This window comes from Mirounga angustirostris, unplaced genomic scaffold (assembly GCF_029215605.1).
Source record: "Mirounga angustirostris isolate CCGP_5_RB_7025 unplaced genomic scaffold, mMirAng1.0.hap1 SCAF_8, whole genome shotgun sequence".
NCBI lineage: Eukaryota > Metazoa > Chordata > Mammalia > Carnivora > Phocidae > Mirounga > Mirounga angustirostris.
In genome coordinates, this window is record NW_026991716.1 from 94,813,291 (window position 1) to 94,833,179 (window position 19,889).

General features: G+C 40.4%; 1 protein-coding gene across 6 annotated transcripts in view; it reads left to right on the plus strand.

The window, feature by feature from the left end:
* Window positions 1–19,889, plus strand: part of FIG4 (FIG4 phosphoinositide 5-phosphatase) — a 128,826-nt gene that overhangs the window by 39,282 nt on the left and 69,655 nt on the right. For 5 of the 6 annotated variants that reach the window (XM_045865298.3, XM_045865300.3, XM_045865299.3 and 2 more), the window contains 7 exons: window positions 1,046–1,208; window positions 1,620–1,717; window positions 5,643–5,776; window positions 7,281–7,397; window positions 9,349–9,394; window positions 10,057–10,205; window positions 11,607–11,773. In XM_045865298.3, the coding sequence (XP_045721254.1) occupies window positions 1,046–1,208; window positions 1,620–1,717; window positions 5,643–5,776; window positions 7,281–7,397; window positions 9,349–9,394; window positions 10,057–10,205; window positions 11,607–11,773 (874 nt within the window). The remainder of the gene's footprint in view (window positions 1–1,045; window positions 1,209–1,619; window positions 1,718–5,642; window positions 5,777–7,280; window positions 7,398–9,348; window positions 9,395–10,056; window positions 10,206–11,606; window positions 11,774–19,889) is intronic. The other variant, XM_064597989.1, reaches the window with a different exon arrangement.

Genomic DNA, 19,889 nt, shown 5'->3' on the forward strand with positions numbered 1-19,889 from the left:
GCATTGCCTTGGGGAGTTATGACATGTCTCATGTTTTGGAGAATGAGCCATTTCTGTAAGATACGAAAAAATGTAGTGCATATTTAGTGTAGTGACTAAAATAGCAAAGCACCTCCATCAGAGGAGTAAGTGGAGGGGAGCACTCATTGGAAATGCATCCTTGATGAGAAGACAAGGTAGAGCGAGGCATGGAAACCCCTTCCCCCCTCGCCTCTGCTTTAGTTGGGCTCCAGGCAGGCTCCTATTCTGCCCGGCCCTGGAAAATAACCACAACAGAAGTCCTATCCTGTCACCAGTCATGTCATCTCCTCCAAGTGTTTCATCTCTATTTGCAGTAGACAGCTTGAGTCTTATGCAGATGTGTGATTGGGTAGACAGATTGAGTGAGACACTGGGTTTGAATCCTGGGTTAAAATAGCAACATTGTTCTTAAAATTATATCAACAATGAAAATAATTATAACTGGTGCCCTAAGAAAATTCACAATTTTGCTATGTTACCTATTTTTTAATATTTCACAGATAATCAAGCAGACATGTTATTAATGCCTCTAAAATTATTCTTTGTCATATCCTTCTATACTTTTATAAGTCAAGCTAACTCAAGACCTTTTTTTCCCCTTTCTGTCCGTCGGGAATTATTTGAATCTCACTCTTTTGTCCTTTCATTCCTCCCTGGTCTTCAGAATTGAAGTTTTATATTCTGCTGGCCTTCCTAACCTCCTGTATAATTTCATATAATTGTTTTCCTTTTCTCTTCCTCTCTGCCATTTATATCACTCAAGCTGTTCTCTGTCTGCTACTTGTATTATTAGCTATTTAATTTGATTTTTTCCTAGTCTATTCTTGGCTATTTTTAATTGCCTTTCTTTGTTGCATTTTAATGGTTTTCCTTTCCTAATGTGCACATTGAATATTGATCAACATTTACCTCTTTTAAAATGCTCTAAGGATGGGAATTATAATTTCGTTGTATACTTGGAAATTTTTTCCACTAAAAAATTCTAAGAACATAAAATATCTTTAAATGCCCCCTTTCTTTTCAGGGTGATGTTGCAAATGAAGTGGAGACTGAACAAATACTCTGTGATGCTTCTGTGATGTCTTTTACTGCAGGAAGTTATTCTTCTTATGTCCAAGTTAGAGGATCCGTCCCTTTATACTGGTCTCAGGACATTTCAACTATGATGCCGAAACCACCCATTACATGTGTGTGCAGCAGTCTTTTTAATTATGACTCTTCACCCACACTTTGAGATGATGAACTGTTGTCACAGAAATCCATAAATTCTTAGATGCTAACAAAGTGTTAGTACTGGAAAGTAGATAATTTAGAAGAAGGACTTCTGTTAACTTTATTGAATAACTTATCATTTTTCTTTTGTTTTGGCTGCTAGTAAATTGTATTTTACTTCAGAAATGTAAGAATCAGTCAAATTCAGTAAATGCATGAAGAATGAGTATCTGATAAGCTCAAGAGGAACTTGGGAAGTGGAACTACTAGATTAGTTGAATTGCATTTCTTTAAACATTAAAAAAGAAAATGAAACCCTATACTTCTTTTATTCTTGCTTTATGATTTTCATTCTGGTATTTATTCATCCTTTTTATCTCCCTCAGTGGATCAGGCAGACCCATTTGCACATGTGGCTGCCCTTCACTTCGACCAGATGCTTCAAAGGTTTGGCTCCCCCATCATCATCTTGAATTTAGTGAAGGTATGATGTGCTCATCTGTTTGGTTATGAAATTCAGTCACACTGGAATATCTTTTCCTCAGCACAAAGGGGTTATTCTTGTAGCCTGCTTTACCTCTCCCCAGAGGAGAAGTTTATAGACTTTCTGTGTTGCGACAGAGCACTGTGTCTGACCGTCTAAGCCACCGTCTAAGCCTTAGGTTCAGTGTGGCCTCTTCCCTGGGTACCTGGGAGAAGCAGCAGTATGTTTCCAAGGGAAGAAAGTGATGCTGTCAGTCTTTTGATTTCCTTGGGTGAACTGGAGATGAGTGAAATTCTGCCTTAGTTTCCAGGACAGCCTGGAGAAGGAAGCATGGAGATCACAGAGCCACAGCCTAACCTTGATACAACCCATTCCCTTGACAATCCAGAGATCTCTTAGGAAGGTTAATATGTAGTAGTAAGATCTGAAGGCTGGATACAGAAATTGGGGTGCTGCCATGGTTCAAGAACCAGGTGGACAAAGTGGTGGCATGGCCTTACATTTCTGTGCTTCCTTGTGAGAGTACACTCTCTGGTCAGCATAGCTCGTGTATATGCGTAGGACTTTGGGTCAACAGCCTAGGATGGAGAGCAGGGAGACCAGAAAATAAATTGTATCTGTATCTGCCGCAACTGTGTGCCTTGAAAGAATTTCAGTCCACAGCCAAGAAAACCCTGAAAGGAGGAAAAGCAGGGGTTTTGTTATGTTATGGTTGTAGCAGTGGTCAACACCTTAGAGCTGAGATTATTCTGAGAGGTTGGTTAACAAATGTGACTCAACTGAACAAAAAAACAAGGAATCCTGTGTCCATTTAGTTCATTATTTAACAAGTATTCTTGAAGGTTTCCTTTGTGCCAAGGTGGTCATAGAAACAATTCATGCCTTCACAGAGCTAACAGTCTAATGGTGAAGTAATGCAGAGGTACCAAAACAAGCTCAGCGGTGCCATGAGAGCTTATAACGGGAGAGAAGTTTCCCCTGAGGAGGTGATGAGTCTGTGCAGACTGAAGGAAGAGGCGTTAACTAGGCCAAGAAGAGAGAGAATAGTATTGAATTCCAAAGAGCAGGTTCCAAGGCCCTGGGTCAGGAGGGGATATGGTGTGTTTGAGGAAGGAAAGGCCATATGGTAGGGGTCCTGCCGATGAGGGCCAGAGAGATGATGGGCGTACTGTTGTGGGATGAGGCTGACGAGATAGCTATGGCCAGACCATGCAGAGCTTTGTAGGGTGTGTCAGTGAGTCCGGGTCTTTATCCTGAGAGTATAATGGGAAACCATTGAAGGTTTCGCATGACTGAGAGGATTGTGATCAGATTTTTATTTTAAAAAGACTATCCTGACCTCAACAAAGAGAACATATGGATTGGCAGAAGGTTAAAGAGTGCTGGAAGACCTCATAGAAGGCTATGCTTATTGTCCAGGGAAGGGATGACCCTGGCTTAAACCAGGATGGTGTGGTAGAGCTGGAGAGAAGCGTGTGGAGGCCAGAGACTCGGTGATGGGCTGGCTGTGAGCTGAAGGAGAGGGAGAGAGGTCAGGCTTCACTCTTAGGTTTCTGGTTACTCGGGTGGCTGGATGGTGATGCCGTTCACCGAAATGGACCACTGACTTTTCTCCATGTTTTACAGAGTCCTTATACTGCCGTTAAAAGCTATGGCTAAATGGAGATTCAGTCTATGATGTTTGAAATAATTCTGCATTAAATACACAGATTCAAAACATAATATCCGATACATGTGATTGTGAAGTGCTCTTGCCCAGGTTTCTCAAATGTACATTTATTTTTTAATCTTTAAAGGCTAGTCGGTGGACTTCAAAATTGTACTTGTTCATCATTCCATTGCCATAAAAATCCTGGTAATAACTGGATATTAACTAGAAAATAGTTTAGAGATTAAGCTGCCGTTCTGTGGAATAGAAAAAAAGTTTTTTTTTGTTGTTTTTGTCATTATTTATTTTATTCAAAGGACAAAAGAAGATGTTTACTCAGGTCAGTCGGGATAGTATTAATTTGTGATTAGAGTCAAAGAATGCATTTGTATGTGGAATGATACGGAAGGATCCTCACTCTTTATTCTGCCTCCATATGAAGTCACTAAAGTGGAATACTTTCCTTGATTTCTTTTCTCTCTTACCATGTGTTGTGAACCATCCCTCTCCCCCGCTTCCTTGGTTGTGGAAGTTTGAGGCGCTGCTTGACATTTCGCAGCAATACATGCACCTTCAGTGCTGTTACTGGGGAATCAATAGGAAGTCAGCCTGGAGTCAAGCATAACTGTATTTGGAGGTTTTTAGTCTGAGGGCCATGGATGGTCATTGAGGCAGTCTCTGAACCCTTGGGATGACAGACAAAACCACTTGCACCTCTCATGTTTTCATTTGGTTGTAACAGGGGTCTGTGACCCTAAGGAGGTTGGCTAAACAACCCACTGATGCTAATCCGTGATGGTCAGACGGTGCACAGAGCAGATTCTTTACACAGAGCTGACCGAAGGTTGATATTAGATAACCTGTTCTCCCCATCTCATGAAATGTCAGATTTGATCAAAGAATTTCAAAAAGCGTTTGTTTCCCTAGTTGATTTAAAGTGCTTTTGAGAAAAATTCCAGAGATATAATTTAATTTTCTCAGATGTAAAAAGCTAACTACATGTTTGTCCTAAACTGATTTAACACCGTTCTTAATCAGCTCTTTTCTAATTCCTCCATTTGATTTACTCAGCTGTGCAAAATAGTTACCCTTTTTGTTTCCACAGCGGTTATCTAATTAAATTCATGACAACTGATAACTAATCACCATGATTGAAAGCAGCAGAGACCCATTTTAATGGCAGCAATAGTGCCTCACACCATGTCAGTGTTACTACCTTGTTTCTAAGTAAGGTCCTGAACAGGATAACAATAAAAAAATAGTTCCCACGTGCCAGATGCTCTGATGAGAGAGTATCATGTTTTATCTCTTTTAAACCTCACATTATTGCTGAAAGGAAAATACTATTGTATCCATGTATTGTATTGTACCCATTTTATAGATGAAGAAATAGAGGCCTAGGAAAGTTGAGAACCTTGTCCAAGACTATGTGGCCAGCAGGTAACAGAGCCAGCATTCCAGCCCCAGAGCTCTGGAATGAGAGGCATGTCCTATGTAAGGGAGTACAGCAGGCAGGGAGGCAGAAGGTAAAATTTGGTCCCATGAACTCCTCTTAACCTCATTCAACCACAGTGTAAAAGGGAGGAAAAGGGCCTGCCTTGGCTACCTCACAGGGTGTTTTATGAGAGTTAAATTTAAAAACACATGTAGGCTGGGATGCCTGGGTGGCTCAGTCGGTTAAGCGGCTGCCTTCGGCTCGGGTCATGATCCCAGGGTCCTGGGATCGAGTCCCACATCAGGCTCCCTGCTCAGCGGGGAGCCTGCTTCTCCCTCTGCCTGCCGCTTTCCCTGCTTGTGCTCTCTCTCTGACAAATAAATAAATAAAATCTTTAAAAAAACCAAAACGAAAACACATGTAGGCTGCAAAAGCACTCTCAGCCAATTGAGGGATTATCCATCCAGACCCAGTTGATTTCTGTGTGGTCCTTGCCTGGCTGGAATTGGGGGTTTCCTTCTTCTGGTACTTGGGGAGTTCTCTGCCAGAGTGGGATGTGGAGTGTGTAGACCAGGCCCAGGAGGGTGAACTGGGCTTCATAGAGCTGCAGGAAGTTATTAAAAAGAAATCCCATCTCCTTGAATTTTTGAAGCTAATTATCTGTTGATTTTAATTCAACGAAGTGTTTATTTCTTTGCATTTATATTATTTTTATTTTAGGCTTTATTTCGGTATATTTAAGACTTAGGCTTCTTGTCTTAGCTGAAAAGTAAAAATGTTAAAAGTCTGTTCCTCTGATTTAAGGTAATTAGAACCCTGAAAATGTTTAATTTTTGATAAAGGAACGAGAGAAAAGAAAACATGAGAGAATTCTGAGTGAAGAGCTTGTGGCTGCTGTGACGTACCTCAACCAGTTTTTGCCTCCTGAACACACGATTATTTATATCCCTTGGGATATGGCCAAGTACACTAAAAGGTGACTAAATATTCATATGTTTGGTTCTGGTATTTTCCTTTTCTTGTGATATAAAATCGCAGGAAGCTGATCTCTATGGTAAAGTAACTGTGGGCACCTGGGTGGCTCAGTTGGTTAAGCGTCTGCCTTCGGCTCAGGTCATGATCCTGGGGTCCTGGGATCAAGCCCCGCATCGGGCTCCCTGCTCAGCGGGGAACCTGCTTCTGCCTCTCCCTCTGCCCCTCCCTCCTGCTTGTGCTCTTTCGCTCACTTGCTCGCTTGCTCTCTCAAATAAATAAATAAAATCTTAAAAAAAAATAAAGTAAATGGTATCTTTTAATTTCCTTCATGAACCTGCTATGGGGCCTTTTTGCTACTGATGTATAATTTGAGTGCTTAAATTAATTGACCAGGCTCTTTTTTTTTTTTTTTTTTTTTGCCCACGACTTACACCATTTGCACATTCTCTTTGAAGTAGCTAGTCATTTCAGGACATCCCTGCTCCACGACTTTCCCTCACAGGCATTGGCTTCACTTTTCCATGTTTCATCCTGTCCCCTGTTTAATCACTTTCTCAGACACCACTTTCAGATGATCTCGCTTGTGGATGAACCTGCAGTAACTCCTGAGTGTTCATAGTAAATCCATACTCCTCAGTGTAGTGTTAAAGCCCCACCGCCTGGTTGGTTCCAGAATGTAATAACTTTTTCTTTATTCTGGGGCCATTCTGTTCCTGAAAAATGAAACTGCATGCTCAGCCCCCAGCATGGCAGCCAGGGTCCCATACCTGAGCCTTTGTTCCTGTTGTTCGACCCCCACCTCCCTGGGATGCTTTCCCACCCCTCCTTTACGTGCCAAGATCTGACTCAAAACGTCTCATCCAAGGGACCTTCTTTCATTAACTTTGCGTTCTCCTTTTACTCATTTCCTAGTTATCATATTCACACAAGGTTTATTTTGAGGTCTCGTTAATTTTTTTTAATGTTATTGTATTGTTTTGTACTTTAACTCATTGTACTTTTCTCTGAATCATTTTGTGTAGTTAGATACCCATGCACACACTCACACACACATATGCACACATTTTCCTAGAGTCTAAGCCTGATTACAGGTGGGCACCATTTATATTTATTCTCCAGGGTTTTCTTCCCCCGCCCCCCACACTGTGCATCACGCTCTTCTCACAGTCATCTTATGAATGCATATTGACTTGATTGATGTGACTCTTAAGTAGTGAAAGGCTTTGGGAAAAGCTCTCCAGGGGATGTAATGTGCCAAGATTAAGGCTTGCCAAGAGTTGATACAGGCCCTTTATGTCTCTTTGCACCAAATCTTGTTAGTTATTGAGTACACATTATACTATAGAAACTAATTATTACAGTGTTCCTGTTGGATACAAACCAGAGATTTTAAAAATTAAATCCCTGAATATCATTACTATGAACTTTTATTTGCTTCAGATGTAAAGGTAAAAATATATTAAATGGGCTCTTCTCACTTTTCTCATTCTTCCTCCTCTCGTCAGCAAGCTGTGTAATGTTCTTGATCGACTGAACGTGATTGCAGAAAGTGTGGTGAAGAAAACAGGTTTCTTTGTAAACCGCCCTGATTCTTACTGTAGCATTTTGCGGCCAGATGAAAAGTACGTATGGTGTTTAAAAACTGAAATCAAGCATTTTGCTCTTATGGATAAAAATATTCTAAATATGAGCAGTTTGTACTTCTTGAAAGATGGATGAATTTATTGGGGCAGACAAGATATTCAGGTGATTGTGGAATGAACATTCACTATGGGCACAGGATTTCCTCTGGTTATATATCTTGAGATGGAAGCCACAGAATCTTTATCTCTTACTTCATGGAATAAACATTACATAAAATATTTCTGTAAAGTAAAATTTTCTGCAGTGAATTCTGTTTTTCAGCATTAAATAGGAGCAGGAATTCTTTTCTATTGACTAAATACTAACATTTTTATGAAAATAATGTTTATCATTGTATTATAATTATTTGCTCACAAATCTTTCTTCTACTTTGTGAGCTTCTTCAGATCAAGGATCAGGTTTTATTTATCTTTTAAGGAACTAATATTGTATATCCCCAGCATTTTATTTTCAGCTAACAAAGTTAACTATAATGGTTAAAAAAAAAAAAACAAAGAGCAAAAAAACAACCAACTATAGTATGTATGTCTTCAGAAGTCATCCTTTTGTTACAGTTTGAATTTTAGGGTACCTGTGACAGTGGTCCAGAAGACCATTCCTAGGCTCAGTGATACACTAGGAAAACTCAAAGCACTCAGCATATTGTTGTTCTCATGGCTGTGATTTATTAAGGTTAAAGGATACAAAGCAAAATTAGCACAGGGAAAAGGCACATGTGGCAAAGTCCAGAGGAAATAGGTAAAGCTTTCGGAGAGTCCTCTCTTAATGGAGTCACACAGAACATGCTTAATTCCCCAGCAACTTGTTGTCACAGCATGTGTGAAATGTTGCCAACCAGAGGAGATGATTAGATAATCAGTGCCAGGGTTTTTTATTGGAGGCTGGTCCCCTAGGCAGCTTCTGCTTGGCACATACCAAAATTCCTGACTCCCATAAGGAAAGAGGATGTTCAGCAAAACCATATTGTTTCAACAGACAGTTTAGGCACAGTGAGCCACTCTTGTCCATTTGAGAATGGTGGGAACACAAGTTCCCAGATGCCAGCCAAGGGCCAACCATATAAGCAGGCCTTTCTGAGGATAGCAGTCAGGCCTATTGTGTTAACCGTCCTCTGTACTGCACCTTCTTTGAAATAATGAAGATATTTTAAGAAATTAAAATGTTTTAGGGCGCCTGGGTGGCTCAGTTGGTTAAGCGACTGCCTTCGGCTCAGGTCATGATCCCGGAGTCCCTGGATCGAGTCCCACATCGGGCTCCCTGCTCGGCGGGGAGTCTGCTTCTTCCTCTGACCCTCTTCCCTCTCATGCTCTCTCTCAAATAAATAAATAAAATCTTTAAAAAAAAAAAAAAGAAATTAAAATGTTTTAAATCATTAAAATGCTTTAGGTCATTAAAATAAAATATCAATATCATTATATAGTACTTAGAACATATTCCCAGGCATTCATTAGCACATGGAGAAAGTAAGTAGGAAGGAAAATAATGAGATCTGCAGAAACAACCAAAGGAATGCAACAAAGCTCCACGAAGAAATGCTGGAGGAGGTGGAGGATCTTAATGTTGAGGGGAGAAGGATAAGGCTTAATGCCCTGCAATTACTGTTCATGTCTGTAGAAACCAAACAGGAAATGGGCTTAAATTAAAGCAAGAGAGATTTTGGTTGAACGTGGGTGACAAATGCCTGAGTGTGGGACACTGGGGCGAGATAAGATGCTTCTTTCCTGGGTTCTCTGTGAGGAAAGAGAGCATGGATAGCATTCCATCTCAGTTATTTGCATATTCACTTACCAGAAAGAATGAAAGTAAGCAGAATCAGTTGATTATTCCGGCGCATTCGGCCCTATTTGATTCTTTATAAAGAGCTGGAACCAAAAATGAATATAGATTATGCTATTGACTTTTTTCTTCAACATCTGTTTTTAAACACAGGTGGAACGAACTAGGAGGATGTGTAATTGCCACTGGTCGCCTGCAGGTATATAGATACTATATTAATAATAAAAAGCATCTGTATTCCTGGTGTATGAGGTTTTCTGAAAGTGGCCAGGAGAGAGAGAGAGTTCTCACTTAATGCAAAATTATTAACTGTTTGGGATGGTGTTGAAAAGCCGAACTGCTAGTGTTTAACTCTTACAAATGATGTACAGCTAAAATAATGCCTGTGGAGTTTTTCTATACAGGATAAATTTTATTATTGGAAATCAAAACATAAACAGAAATGGGAAAAGAATAAATTAGAATCACTTTGGAAAATGAGCCAGAAACAATATATATATAAATTATGCTTTAAAAAAGATACGGCCTCAACCACTGAATATTTGGTTTGTACAATAAAGGAGGTGTATCAGGGAAAAAAGCATATAGTTTACCTATTGGTACATGAGGAAAATGTTCGCTGTTTTATTTCAAGCTCAGGAAGAAAATCCAAATACAGACTACAAGGTGTAAGGATGCCATTGCAGCAATATTAAGTGGGCAGCAAATAGACCCTTTTTATAACGTTCTTCATTGTTTGTTCAGGAGTAATACCCTGCCTACGGTTTTTCTTCTATTTTTTAAGAAAAGAAATCTAAAGTGGGGTAGAAGCAGGTTTGGCCACTGAATAATGGTTGAAAGGCTTACGGTATTTCTCTTTAGACGGGTGTTCTTCGAACCAACTGTGTGGACTGTTTAGATCGCACCAACACAGCACAGTTTATGGTGGGAAAATGCGCTCTGGCGTACCAGCTGTATTCCTTGGGACTGATCGACAAGCCTAATCTGCAGTTCGATACAGACGCAGTTAGGTAAATCTTACTTTCTACCTTTTGAATGCTGGTAATGACAGAAAGCGAAACTGGTTAATAATAAGGACTTCTATGAACTTATTTCTTTTCTTTTCTTTTTTTTTTTAAAGATTTTATTTATTTATTTGAGAGAGAATGAGAGAGAGCACATGAGAGGGGGGAGGGTCAGAGGGAGAAGCAGACTCCCTGCCGAGCAGGGAGCCCGATGTGGGACTCGATCCCGGTACTCCGGGATCATGACCTGAGCCGAAGGCAGTCGCTTAACCAACTGAGCCACCCAGGCGCCCTGTGAACTTATTTCTTTTAACTTCTCACAAATTATGTTGCCGAAAGACGTTTTTCAAATTAATTCTGTAATAAATATTTCCATTAAAGACCTGTGTGTTGTTGCCATGGTTTTTATTTTTTTGTGTTGATTATGAATAAATGCTGTGCTCTTTATATAAATCCAAAGTGCTTTAGATAAATACAAACTAGTGGGTTTTTACAAAAACAAATCCAGGGGCACCTGGGTGGCTCTGTTGGTTAAGCATTGACTCTTGGTTTTGGCTCAGGTCATGATCTCAGGGTCATGAGATCAAGCCGCGTGTTGGGCTCCATGCTCAGCATGGAGTTGGCTTGAGATTCTTTTCCCCTCCTTTTCCTTCCCCCTTGTATTCCTTCCCCCCACCACTGGCCCTGCTCATGCGTGCTCTCTCAAATAAATAAATAAATAAAATCTTAAAAAAAAAACACAACCAAATCCAGACTGCATTAGAAAGAAGAAGTCATGTGCCTTCATACATTTTGAATTAAAAATATGAGATATATGAAAGATTGATTCTTCATTAAGGATTACTGTTTCTTCACTGTCCATTGGATCTACGGCATTATGTGTGCTAGTTCTTGAAAATACAATAACGGTTTATTATTGGTCATCTGAGGTAGTCATAAAGGCTCTGTTGAGGAAAATGAACAACTTCCAAATGGCCAGATCCACAGATATCACAGCACTGAAAATCTAAACAACTTGAAGAAATACAAGTTTCAAACATGTGTTTTTAGGAAAGAATATGGTTTATCTGTCAGTGACAGGAGCATGTCCTTTTTCCAGAAAGGTAGAAAATTCTGTTGTGGGAGGTAAATTGATCTGGCAGCCTGAAGAAAGTTAGGAGTCTTTCGGTAAGGTTAGAACCACCTTGGTCTGGCTTTGGTGGTGGTGGGTTTTGGTGCTCCTACTTCCATTTTAGTGTTTTCTATGACTTTTTTACTTATTAGACTATTACTGTACATATATTTTGCATGTGGATTTATCATCAAGAGTCTGCTTGAAAGGCTCATAGGAATTCATATGTGGCTAACTGAACAACATGTGTAATACTTCTGGTAAAATTTTGTAATGTTTGTTTTTCTTTGGTTTAGGTTATTTGAAGAACTCTATGAAGATCATGGGGATACCCTGTCCCTTCAGTATGGTGGTTCTCAACTTGTTCATCGTGTAAAAACCTACAGAAAGATAGCACCATGGACCCAGCACTCAAAAGACATCATGCAGACTCTGTCTAGATATTACAGCAATGCTTTTTCAGGTAATTTTGGAATAATAAGCATCTCTAAAGTTTTATCTGATATGCATTTTTCTTCTTATACATCTACCTTTTTTAAGCAATCTGGCTAAGTAAGATCAAAATTAAATATTTTAAAAGTTTAAAATAGAATCTCACTTAGACGGTGCTCAATAAACACTTGTTCAATAAATGAATGAATAAATTTTGTATTTTCGGTGGTTTAGTTTTGCATTTTGCCACCCATAAGAGGAGCTTTTAAATAATGCAGAAGACTTTTTAAAAAAATTTTTAACTATTTTATTTATTTATTTGAGAGAGAGGGAGCAAGAGAGAGCACGAGTGGGGGGTGGGGGAGGGGCAGAGGGAGAGGGAGAAGCAGGCTTCCCGCCACCTGGGGAGCCCGATGCAGGACTCGATCCCAGGACCCTGAGATCATGAGCTGAGCTGAAGGCAGACGCTCAACTGACTGAGCCACCCGGGCACCCAGTAATGCAAAATACTTTGATTCCTTGGCTTCTGTCACCTTGCGATACATAAATTTGTTTGAGGGTATTTAATCATTATTTTTAAAATAGGGGTCATAGTCTTGACAAGCTAATGTTTAAAATGTCAGCTAGAAATTAATAGTAGCATTAGCACTAAATTATATCTTTTGTTTTATGACTTGTGAATACTCAAAGTAACAAGTTGCTAAAATGGTATTTCTGCTGCCTCCATTCTGATGGAATTTCCAACACGATAGATATCACAGATCAAATCCTCATATTCTGCTATTGGAGGGACCCCATAGAGCTGTTAACTTTGGATTGCTGTATAGCAAAGCTGAAGTAGAGGGATGGGCTGAGGAGAGGGCTGCTGTGTTGGGAAGGGCCTGCCCTCCTAGATATAGTTGGGCCAAAAAATCCTTTTTTTTTTTTTTAAGATTTTATTTATTTATTTGACACAAAAGAGAGAGGGAGAGAGATCACAAGGTGGGGGGCAGAGGGAGAGGGAGAAGCAGGCTCCCAGCTGAGCGGGGAGCCCGATGCGGGGCTGGATCCCAGGACCCTGGGATCATGACCTGAGCCGAAGGCAGACGCTTAACGACTGAGCCACCCAGGCGCCCCAGGCCAAAGGATCTTTGAGTGTTTACTGGTGTCCAGATGTAGGCTTCGTGAGGGAGGGTAGTAGCATCGGATTGGCTTCAGTCCTGGCCAGAGGGACCCTAGCGGCAAGAACCAGGAGGTGATCACTGGATTCCTAAGGAAGGAGTTGCAAGAGACTGATAGGAAAAGATGCTTGGCCCACACCAAGGGAACTGCGAGAGAGTCCCCAGTGACGGGAACTTCCGAGGCATGCGTGAAAGCACCCATAGAGTCAGCATTCAGCATGTTCCATTCCCAGAGAGAACGCCAAGTCAGTTTGCTGAGCTGCAGTATAAGTGGATCAGTTTTTCATACTGTGTAACAGATTATTAGGCCTAAGACAGCCTGTGTTTATTATCCCACGATGTCTGTGTGTCTGTGGGTTGGAAGTCCAGGCACAGCTCAGCTGGATTTTCTGCACAGAGTCTTACAAGCTGCAAGGTATCAGTCAGGCTGCAGTCTCATCCGAGGTCTGGCTAGGGAAGGATTTGCTCCCTACTTGCGTGTTTGTTGGTGGAATTCAGTTCTTTGTAGTTTTTTGTGACTTTGGGACTCTTAGTAACTTGCTTCTTTACAGCCAGCAAGGGAAAGTGAGTCTCTAGAATGAGTCTGCTAGCAAGAGAGTCTCGTAATTGTGGGAGTGATGGCCCATCCCTTTGCCATATCCCATTGTTCAGAAGCAAATCATAGATCCCACCCCGACACAAGGGAAATCGGTATCAGTTTGCTAGGGCTCCTGTAACAAAATAGCACAAACTGGGTGACTTAAAGCGGCAGAAATTTATTATCTCACTGTTCTGGAGACTGAAAGTCCAAAATCAAGTTGTTGGTAGGGAGGCACCTTCTGAAACCGATAGGTGAGAATCCTGACTTGCTTTTTTCTAGCTTTTGCTGGTTTGCCAGCAAACTTTGATGTTCTTTGGCTTGCGACAGTAGCACCTCAGTCTCTGCCTGTGTGGTGACATGGCCTTCTTCCTTCTTGTGTCTGTGTCAGTGTCAGATTTCCCTGGTCTCACAAGGACACCAGTCATATCGCATTAAGGCCCATCCTAATTTAGTGTGAATTTTTAACTTGATTACATCAGCAAAGACCCTATTTTCAAATAAGATTATACATTCACAGGTATTGCGATTAGGACTGCAATGTATCTTTTGGGGAAGACAGTTCTCACCATAGCAGAGAGTATCACATTATGGTGTGAACACCAGGAGGGGAGGGTGGGGATCATAGAGTCCACTCTGGAGCTCACCATATCAAGTAAGACCTTCCCTATTCACCCACTTTGGAGGAGCCAGAAGCTGGTTGGTAGCCTGGTGAGCGTGGGAGGGAAGTACAAGGCAATCTGTAGGTCTTATGTGGTCTCCCCTGCCTACCTCAATGTCCTGTCATTTACTCCATTCCTATCCTCCATTGCTACTCTCCAGACACACTGACCCTCTCACAGTTCCCTGAATAAATTAGGCTGCTTCTGCCACAGGCTTAATCGTATGTTGTTCCACCCATTGAAACACATGACTGCAATCTTCTCCTAATTCCTAGCCAGCCTTTAGAGCTCACTCTACTTTCTACTTGCTCAAAGAAGGTCCTCCAGTGTTTGTTTTAATGGCATTCTGTGCTTTTCCAATTGCAGTGAAATCATTCATGATGCAATTAGTTCCTGCCATGAGACCTGAGAGCCCCATGTGCAGCTTGTTCACCACAGTGTCCCCAGTGCTTTGCTCATGGCACACTAAATATTTGTGGGATGAATTAATAAACGCATGAGTTAATTTATTACCCATGTTCTACCCAATTCCCCCTTTTCCTGAATTACAAAATTGATAGGACCAAGTATGCCAGCCTAGTAGCATGTAGCTTATCAGCAATGCTCTTAGGCGGCTCAGATCATTTCTTTTGAATTCGCTGAGCTCATTGTAGTATTCTGGGTAAGCTCAATGTATAACATAAACCACAGAGTCCACTGTGGACCTTATGAGTATTTAGATATTCCTCTTTATGCCTGCTCCTTGAACTGGGTTCAATACTTAGAAATCAAAGTAGAGTAATCCAAGCAAAAATTGAGAGTCAGGGAAATAGAATTTAGAGATTCTGGCCAGTGGCATAAGTTTCAATTTTAGATTTCTAAAGTAAAAACATTAAAGCATTTCCATCATCCTTTATTATACCTGATGCTCTGGTTACCAGTGAAGACATTAATATGTATTGATGTATTCAAATTGGCTACAGTGCGAGTTAGAAGTAATTGGTTATTATCAATCACTAAAACACAAAGTTGCAATTGGTTTCACTTGTTTTTACCAATTAGAACCTTGATTAAATTCAGGTTATCTCTCTGAAGGCATTCTCACTGGCTCTGCTTTGTTGCACTAGCTTCCTAGGGCTTCTGTGACAAAATACCGCAAGCTAAGTGGCTCAAAGCAGCAGCGATTTATTGTCTCCCAGTTCTGGAGGCTAGAAGTCCAAAATCAGGGTACGAGCAGGGCCATGCTCCCTCTGAAGGCTCCAGGGGAGGACCCTTACTTGCTGCATAGCTTCTGAAGATTTCTGGTGATTCATGGCTTGCAACTGCAGCACTTCAATTTCTACCTCTGACATTGCCTGACATTTTCCCCTTGTGTCTGTGTCTACATGACATTTTCCCTTCGACTCTCTCTCTCTTCTTGTAAGGACACGAGTCATATTGGATTACGGGCTGCCCTACTCTAGTGGGTCTACCTCTTAACTGGATTATATCTGCAAAGACTCAACTTCCAAATAAGCTCATATTCACAGGTCCCAGGGCTTAAGGCTTCAACGTATCTTTTGGGGGAGGAGGGACACAACTCAACCTGTAACACTTGTGTAAGTTGTGTGCCAACAGTTCATATCTCTCTGGGGGTGGGTTACCCTGGGAAAGGTGGAAAACTGCCCCAATGGAAAGGAAACATCCACTCTTCTGCCCTCTCTCATCGTTGTCCCTATAATGGGAATCATTATTGACAGATGAGGACCAAGTGAAGTGATTTTTTAATAATACTAGGGGATAGAGAGAATGAATGTGGAGCTGTATGTGATTTAAAAAGCAAGGAGGACTATTAAAAGATAGAAGATGGTCATGAAAAAGTGTCATGTGCACATAATGGAAAGGTAAAGCAAAACTGTGTACAACTGAAAGAGGAGCTACTTTGAAAGCAATTATTTTATGAATAATGTGGCTAAAACAGACTTTATGTTGAGAAGCATGGTGTTGTCCTTGGGGCGTACAACTTACTTTAAAATTACAATGGATATCATATAGTGTTAATATTATTTCTAGAACCATTTTCTTTAAAGCACTCAAGATAACTTTAGAGAATTTAATCTCCTCATGTTACTCCTCTGGGGTGGGCAGGAAGACACTTGACATTAGGTTGTTAAGAATTTTTTTCCTCTCATTACCAAAAAAATGTAATATAGACAGACAAAGAGCAAATTAAGTCAAAAGATAAGCTAAGGAGAAATTTGAAACCTACCAAAAAATGCTAATTTCCTTTAGATGTAAAGAGCCAGTATTTCCTTTAGATGGACTAAGCCAATATAAAGAGACCAATAGTTCAAGAGAAAAAAATGGGCAAATGACATGTACAGTTCATTGGGAAAGCAATGCAATTGGATTCTAAACATATGAAAGAACTCAACTTCACTCATAATAAGAAAAATAAAATTATAGTAGGGTACTACCACTTCATGCATCAGCAAAGATCAAAAAGGTTGGTGCTACTTTTTTGGCCGAGGGGGAAGCAGGACCACTCATAGAGTGTTTTTGTCATTGAAGTGTAGTTGATGTACAATATTAGTTTCAGGTATATAACATAGTGATTCAGCATTCATATATATTACTAAGTAATCATCATGGTAAATCTAGCTACTATCTATCACCCATACAAAGTTGTTACAATATTAACTATATTTTCTATGCTATACATTGCAACATCCATGTCTTACTTATATTATAATTGGAAGTTTGTACCTTTTAATCCCCTTCCCCTAATTTGCCCAGTTCCCCCTCTCCTCTAGCAACTACCAGATTGTCCTCTGTATCTATGAGTCTGTTTCTGTTTTTTTTTGTTGTTGTTGTTAATTTGTATTGTTTTTTAGATTTTACATGTAAGTGAAATTATACAATATTTGTCTTTCTCTGACTTATTTTACTCAGCATAATGCTCTCTAGGTCTATCCAGATTTCTTTCTTTTTTATAGCTGAGTAATATTCCATTTTGAGTGTGTGTGTGTGTGTGTGTGTGTGAGAGAGAGAGAGAGAGAGAGAGAGAAAGAGACATCTTTTTATCCATTTATCTATCGATGGACACTTAGGCTGTGTCCATATCTTGGTTATTGTAAATAATGCTACAATGAACATAGGGGTACATCTTCTTGAATTGGTGTTTTTGGGTTTTTTTGGACAAATACCTAAAAGTGGAATTGCCAGATCATATGGTAGTTCTAGTTTTACTTTTTTGAGGAACATTCATACTGTTTTCCATAGTGGCTGCACCATTTTGCATTCCCACCAACAGTGCACAAGGGTTCCCTTTTCTCTGATTCCTCGCCAGCACTTGTTATTTCTTGTCTTACGATACTAGCCATTCTGACAGATGTGAGGTGATATCTCATTGTGGTTTCGATTTGCATTTCCCTGATGATTAGTGATGTTGATTGAGTATCTTTTCATATGTCTGTTGGCCATCTGGATGCCTTCCTTGAAGAAGTGTCTCTTCAGGTCCTCTGCCCACTTTTCAATCAGTTGTTTGTTTTTTTTGGTATTGAGTTGCGTGAGTTCTTAATATATTGTTGGTATTACCCCTTATTGGGTATATCATTTGCAGATATCTTCTCCCATTCAATAGATTGTCTTTCATTTGTTGAGGGTCTTCTTCCCTGTGCAAAAGCTTTTTAGTTTGATGTCGTCCCATTTGTTTCTTTTTCCTTTTGTTGCCCTAGGTTGTTAGGAATTTTATCATCGGTTTGTATAGACAGATTGATGCTTTATAGGCAACCCACCTGACTCTCTTTCAAGCTCATTTAAAAAACTGTTCTTGAGGCTTCACATATTAGCATGCTTTGAGGTTTGTCTTTAAGAAGTACCTTTGGTTTCTAACATAGCTGGTTACATCGGCAGTTGGAGGATGCCAACAAGAGATACCTAGGTACTCCTTTCAGATGTTAGGAAGAGTTTTCTAATTTTAACTGTCTGAAAGACCTTGTTAAGCTCCTTCTAACCTTTTTTTTTTTACATTTACGTTTTGATAAGCTGAATTTTCTTGCTGAAGCTTGTTGAATTTAAATCCTGTTACAAGAAAGAAAAAAAGATACAGGATATCTTCAACAATTAATAATAGATCTGCTGTGTACATGCATACATGCCCACATACATTCACACATGTGCAATTTAAAATTGTGGTGAGTGTGTGTGTGTGTGTACGCATGGAGGGGAATCATATCCTTCTCAGATATTTTAAAAAAGAGAAGTTCACAAAGTAAAGACTGTAAAGCTCACCACACATGGGAAACATGAAACACTCAGCTTAATGATCATACTGTAAGGTAGTGGAACAGTTTTTCTCCCTTTCTGCTCACCACTGGAACAGGGGCGTTCAAGGGAGGAGAACATTTTAGTTTATCAAGACTAGTGAGACAGCCTTCTAAGGTCATCCTTCTAACAGCAGGTTTAGAGTGGACAAGCTGTGTTTGGCTCTAGCGGAAGAAGACACTTGGCAAAATGTTTTGTTTTAATAACATTTTAAATAACATTAATAACTATTCACCTGTGCTGCAACCAAGGCAGTTAAACATGCAAGAGAAAAAGTTGTAACTAATTACACTCCGTGTTAAACTGACTGCAGTTCTCCAAAGGACACTCAAAACAGTTCTACTACGTTTCTCTAGTATATTCATTTGAGAGGAATGACCATTTGGAAATGACCACTTTCCAAAAGGACCATTTCATACCATTTCATGTCTTCTAAAATCTACAGCACCCCAATCTCAGCCGGGGAGCTTCCTTGTACTTCACTGAGAATGTGTCATTGAGGTGAACTCCCTCTTCATTGTCCCTCTCAAAACAGAGCCTGTCCTTATCTGCATCTAGTTTCTGTATTGTGTTACAGTGGTTGGAGTAGCCCCGTCCCATCTTAGGCCAAGCCCTCTGCCATGCTTTGAATCCCATCCCTTCATGCTTTCCTGTAAGTAGACTCTCATTGCTGTACATCATCAGTTTCCCTTTCTCTACTGCCTCATTTCCATTAGCATGAAAGCGCTCCTTAGTATTTTCCATCAGACCCTTCCTTAGTATTTTCTATCAGACCTTTCCCCAGTCCCACGTCCCCCTCCAGCTCCAGTCCTTTTTCCTTACGTTCCTAAGCAAAACCTCTTGAGTGATCTGCGTGCCTGTTTCCTCTCCTATCCTGTTCTCTCCACCTGCTTCACCGGGCATCTCTCCACCACTGAACCTATGCTTGTTAAAATCACCAGCCATCTCCATATTTAGCCAAATCCAGGGTCACTTCTCTGTCTTCATCTTGCTCAGCCTTTCAGCAGCTTTTATCACGGGTGACCACTCCCTGTTTCTTAAAACTTACCTCTGTGATCTCTCAGTCTCCCTAGTGACATCTCCTGCCCCATTTCTAAACCCTCTTCTCTTTTCTCTCTACACTTTTACCTTAGGGGCATCTCATCCAGCTTGTAAATACTGTGCATTTGACACTCACCTTTGTGTCTCTAACCTTGACTTCTCTACTGAACTCCAGACTCATTTTTTCCAAAAGCCCACCTAGCTAGCATCTCTTCCTGAATATTGTGTTAGTTTTCTATCGGTTCTATAATAAATTACCACAAAATTGGTGCCTTAAAATAGCACCCATTTATTATGTCACAGTTTCTGTGGGTTAGAAGTCTGGGCACAGCATCGGCTGTGTTCTCTGCTTAGGGTCTCACAAGGCTGGTAAAAATGAAGGCAGTGAAATCAAGTGAAGTCAAAAAGAAGCCAAAATTAAGT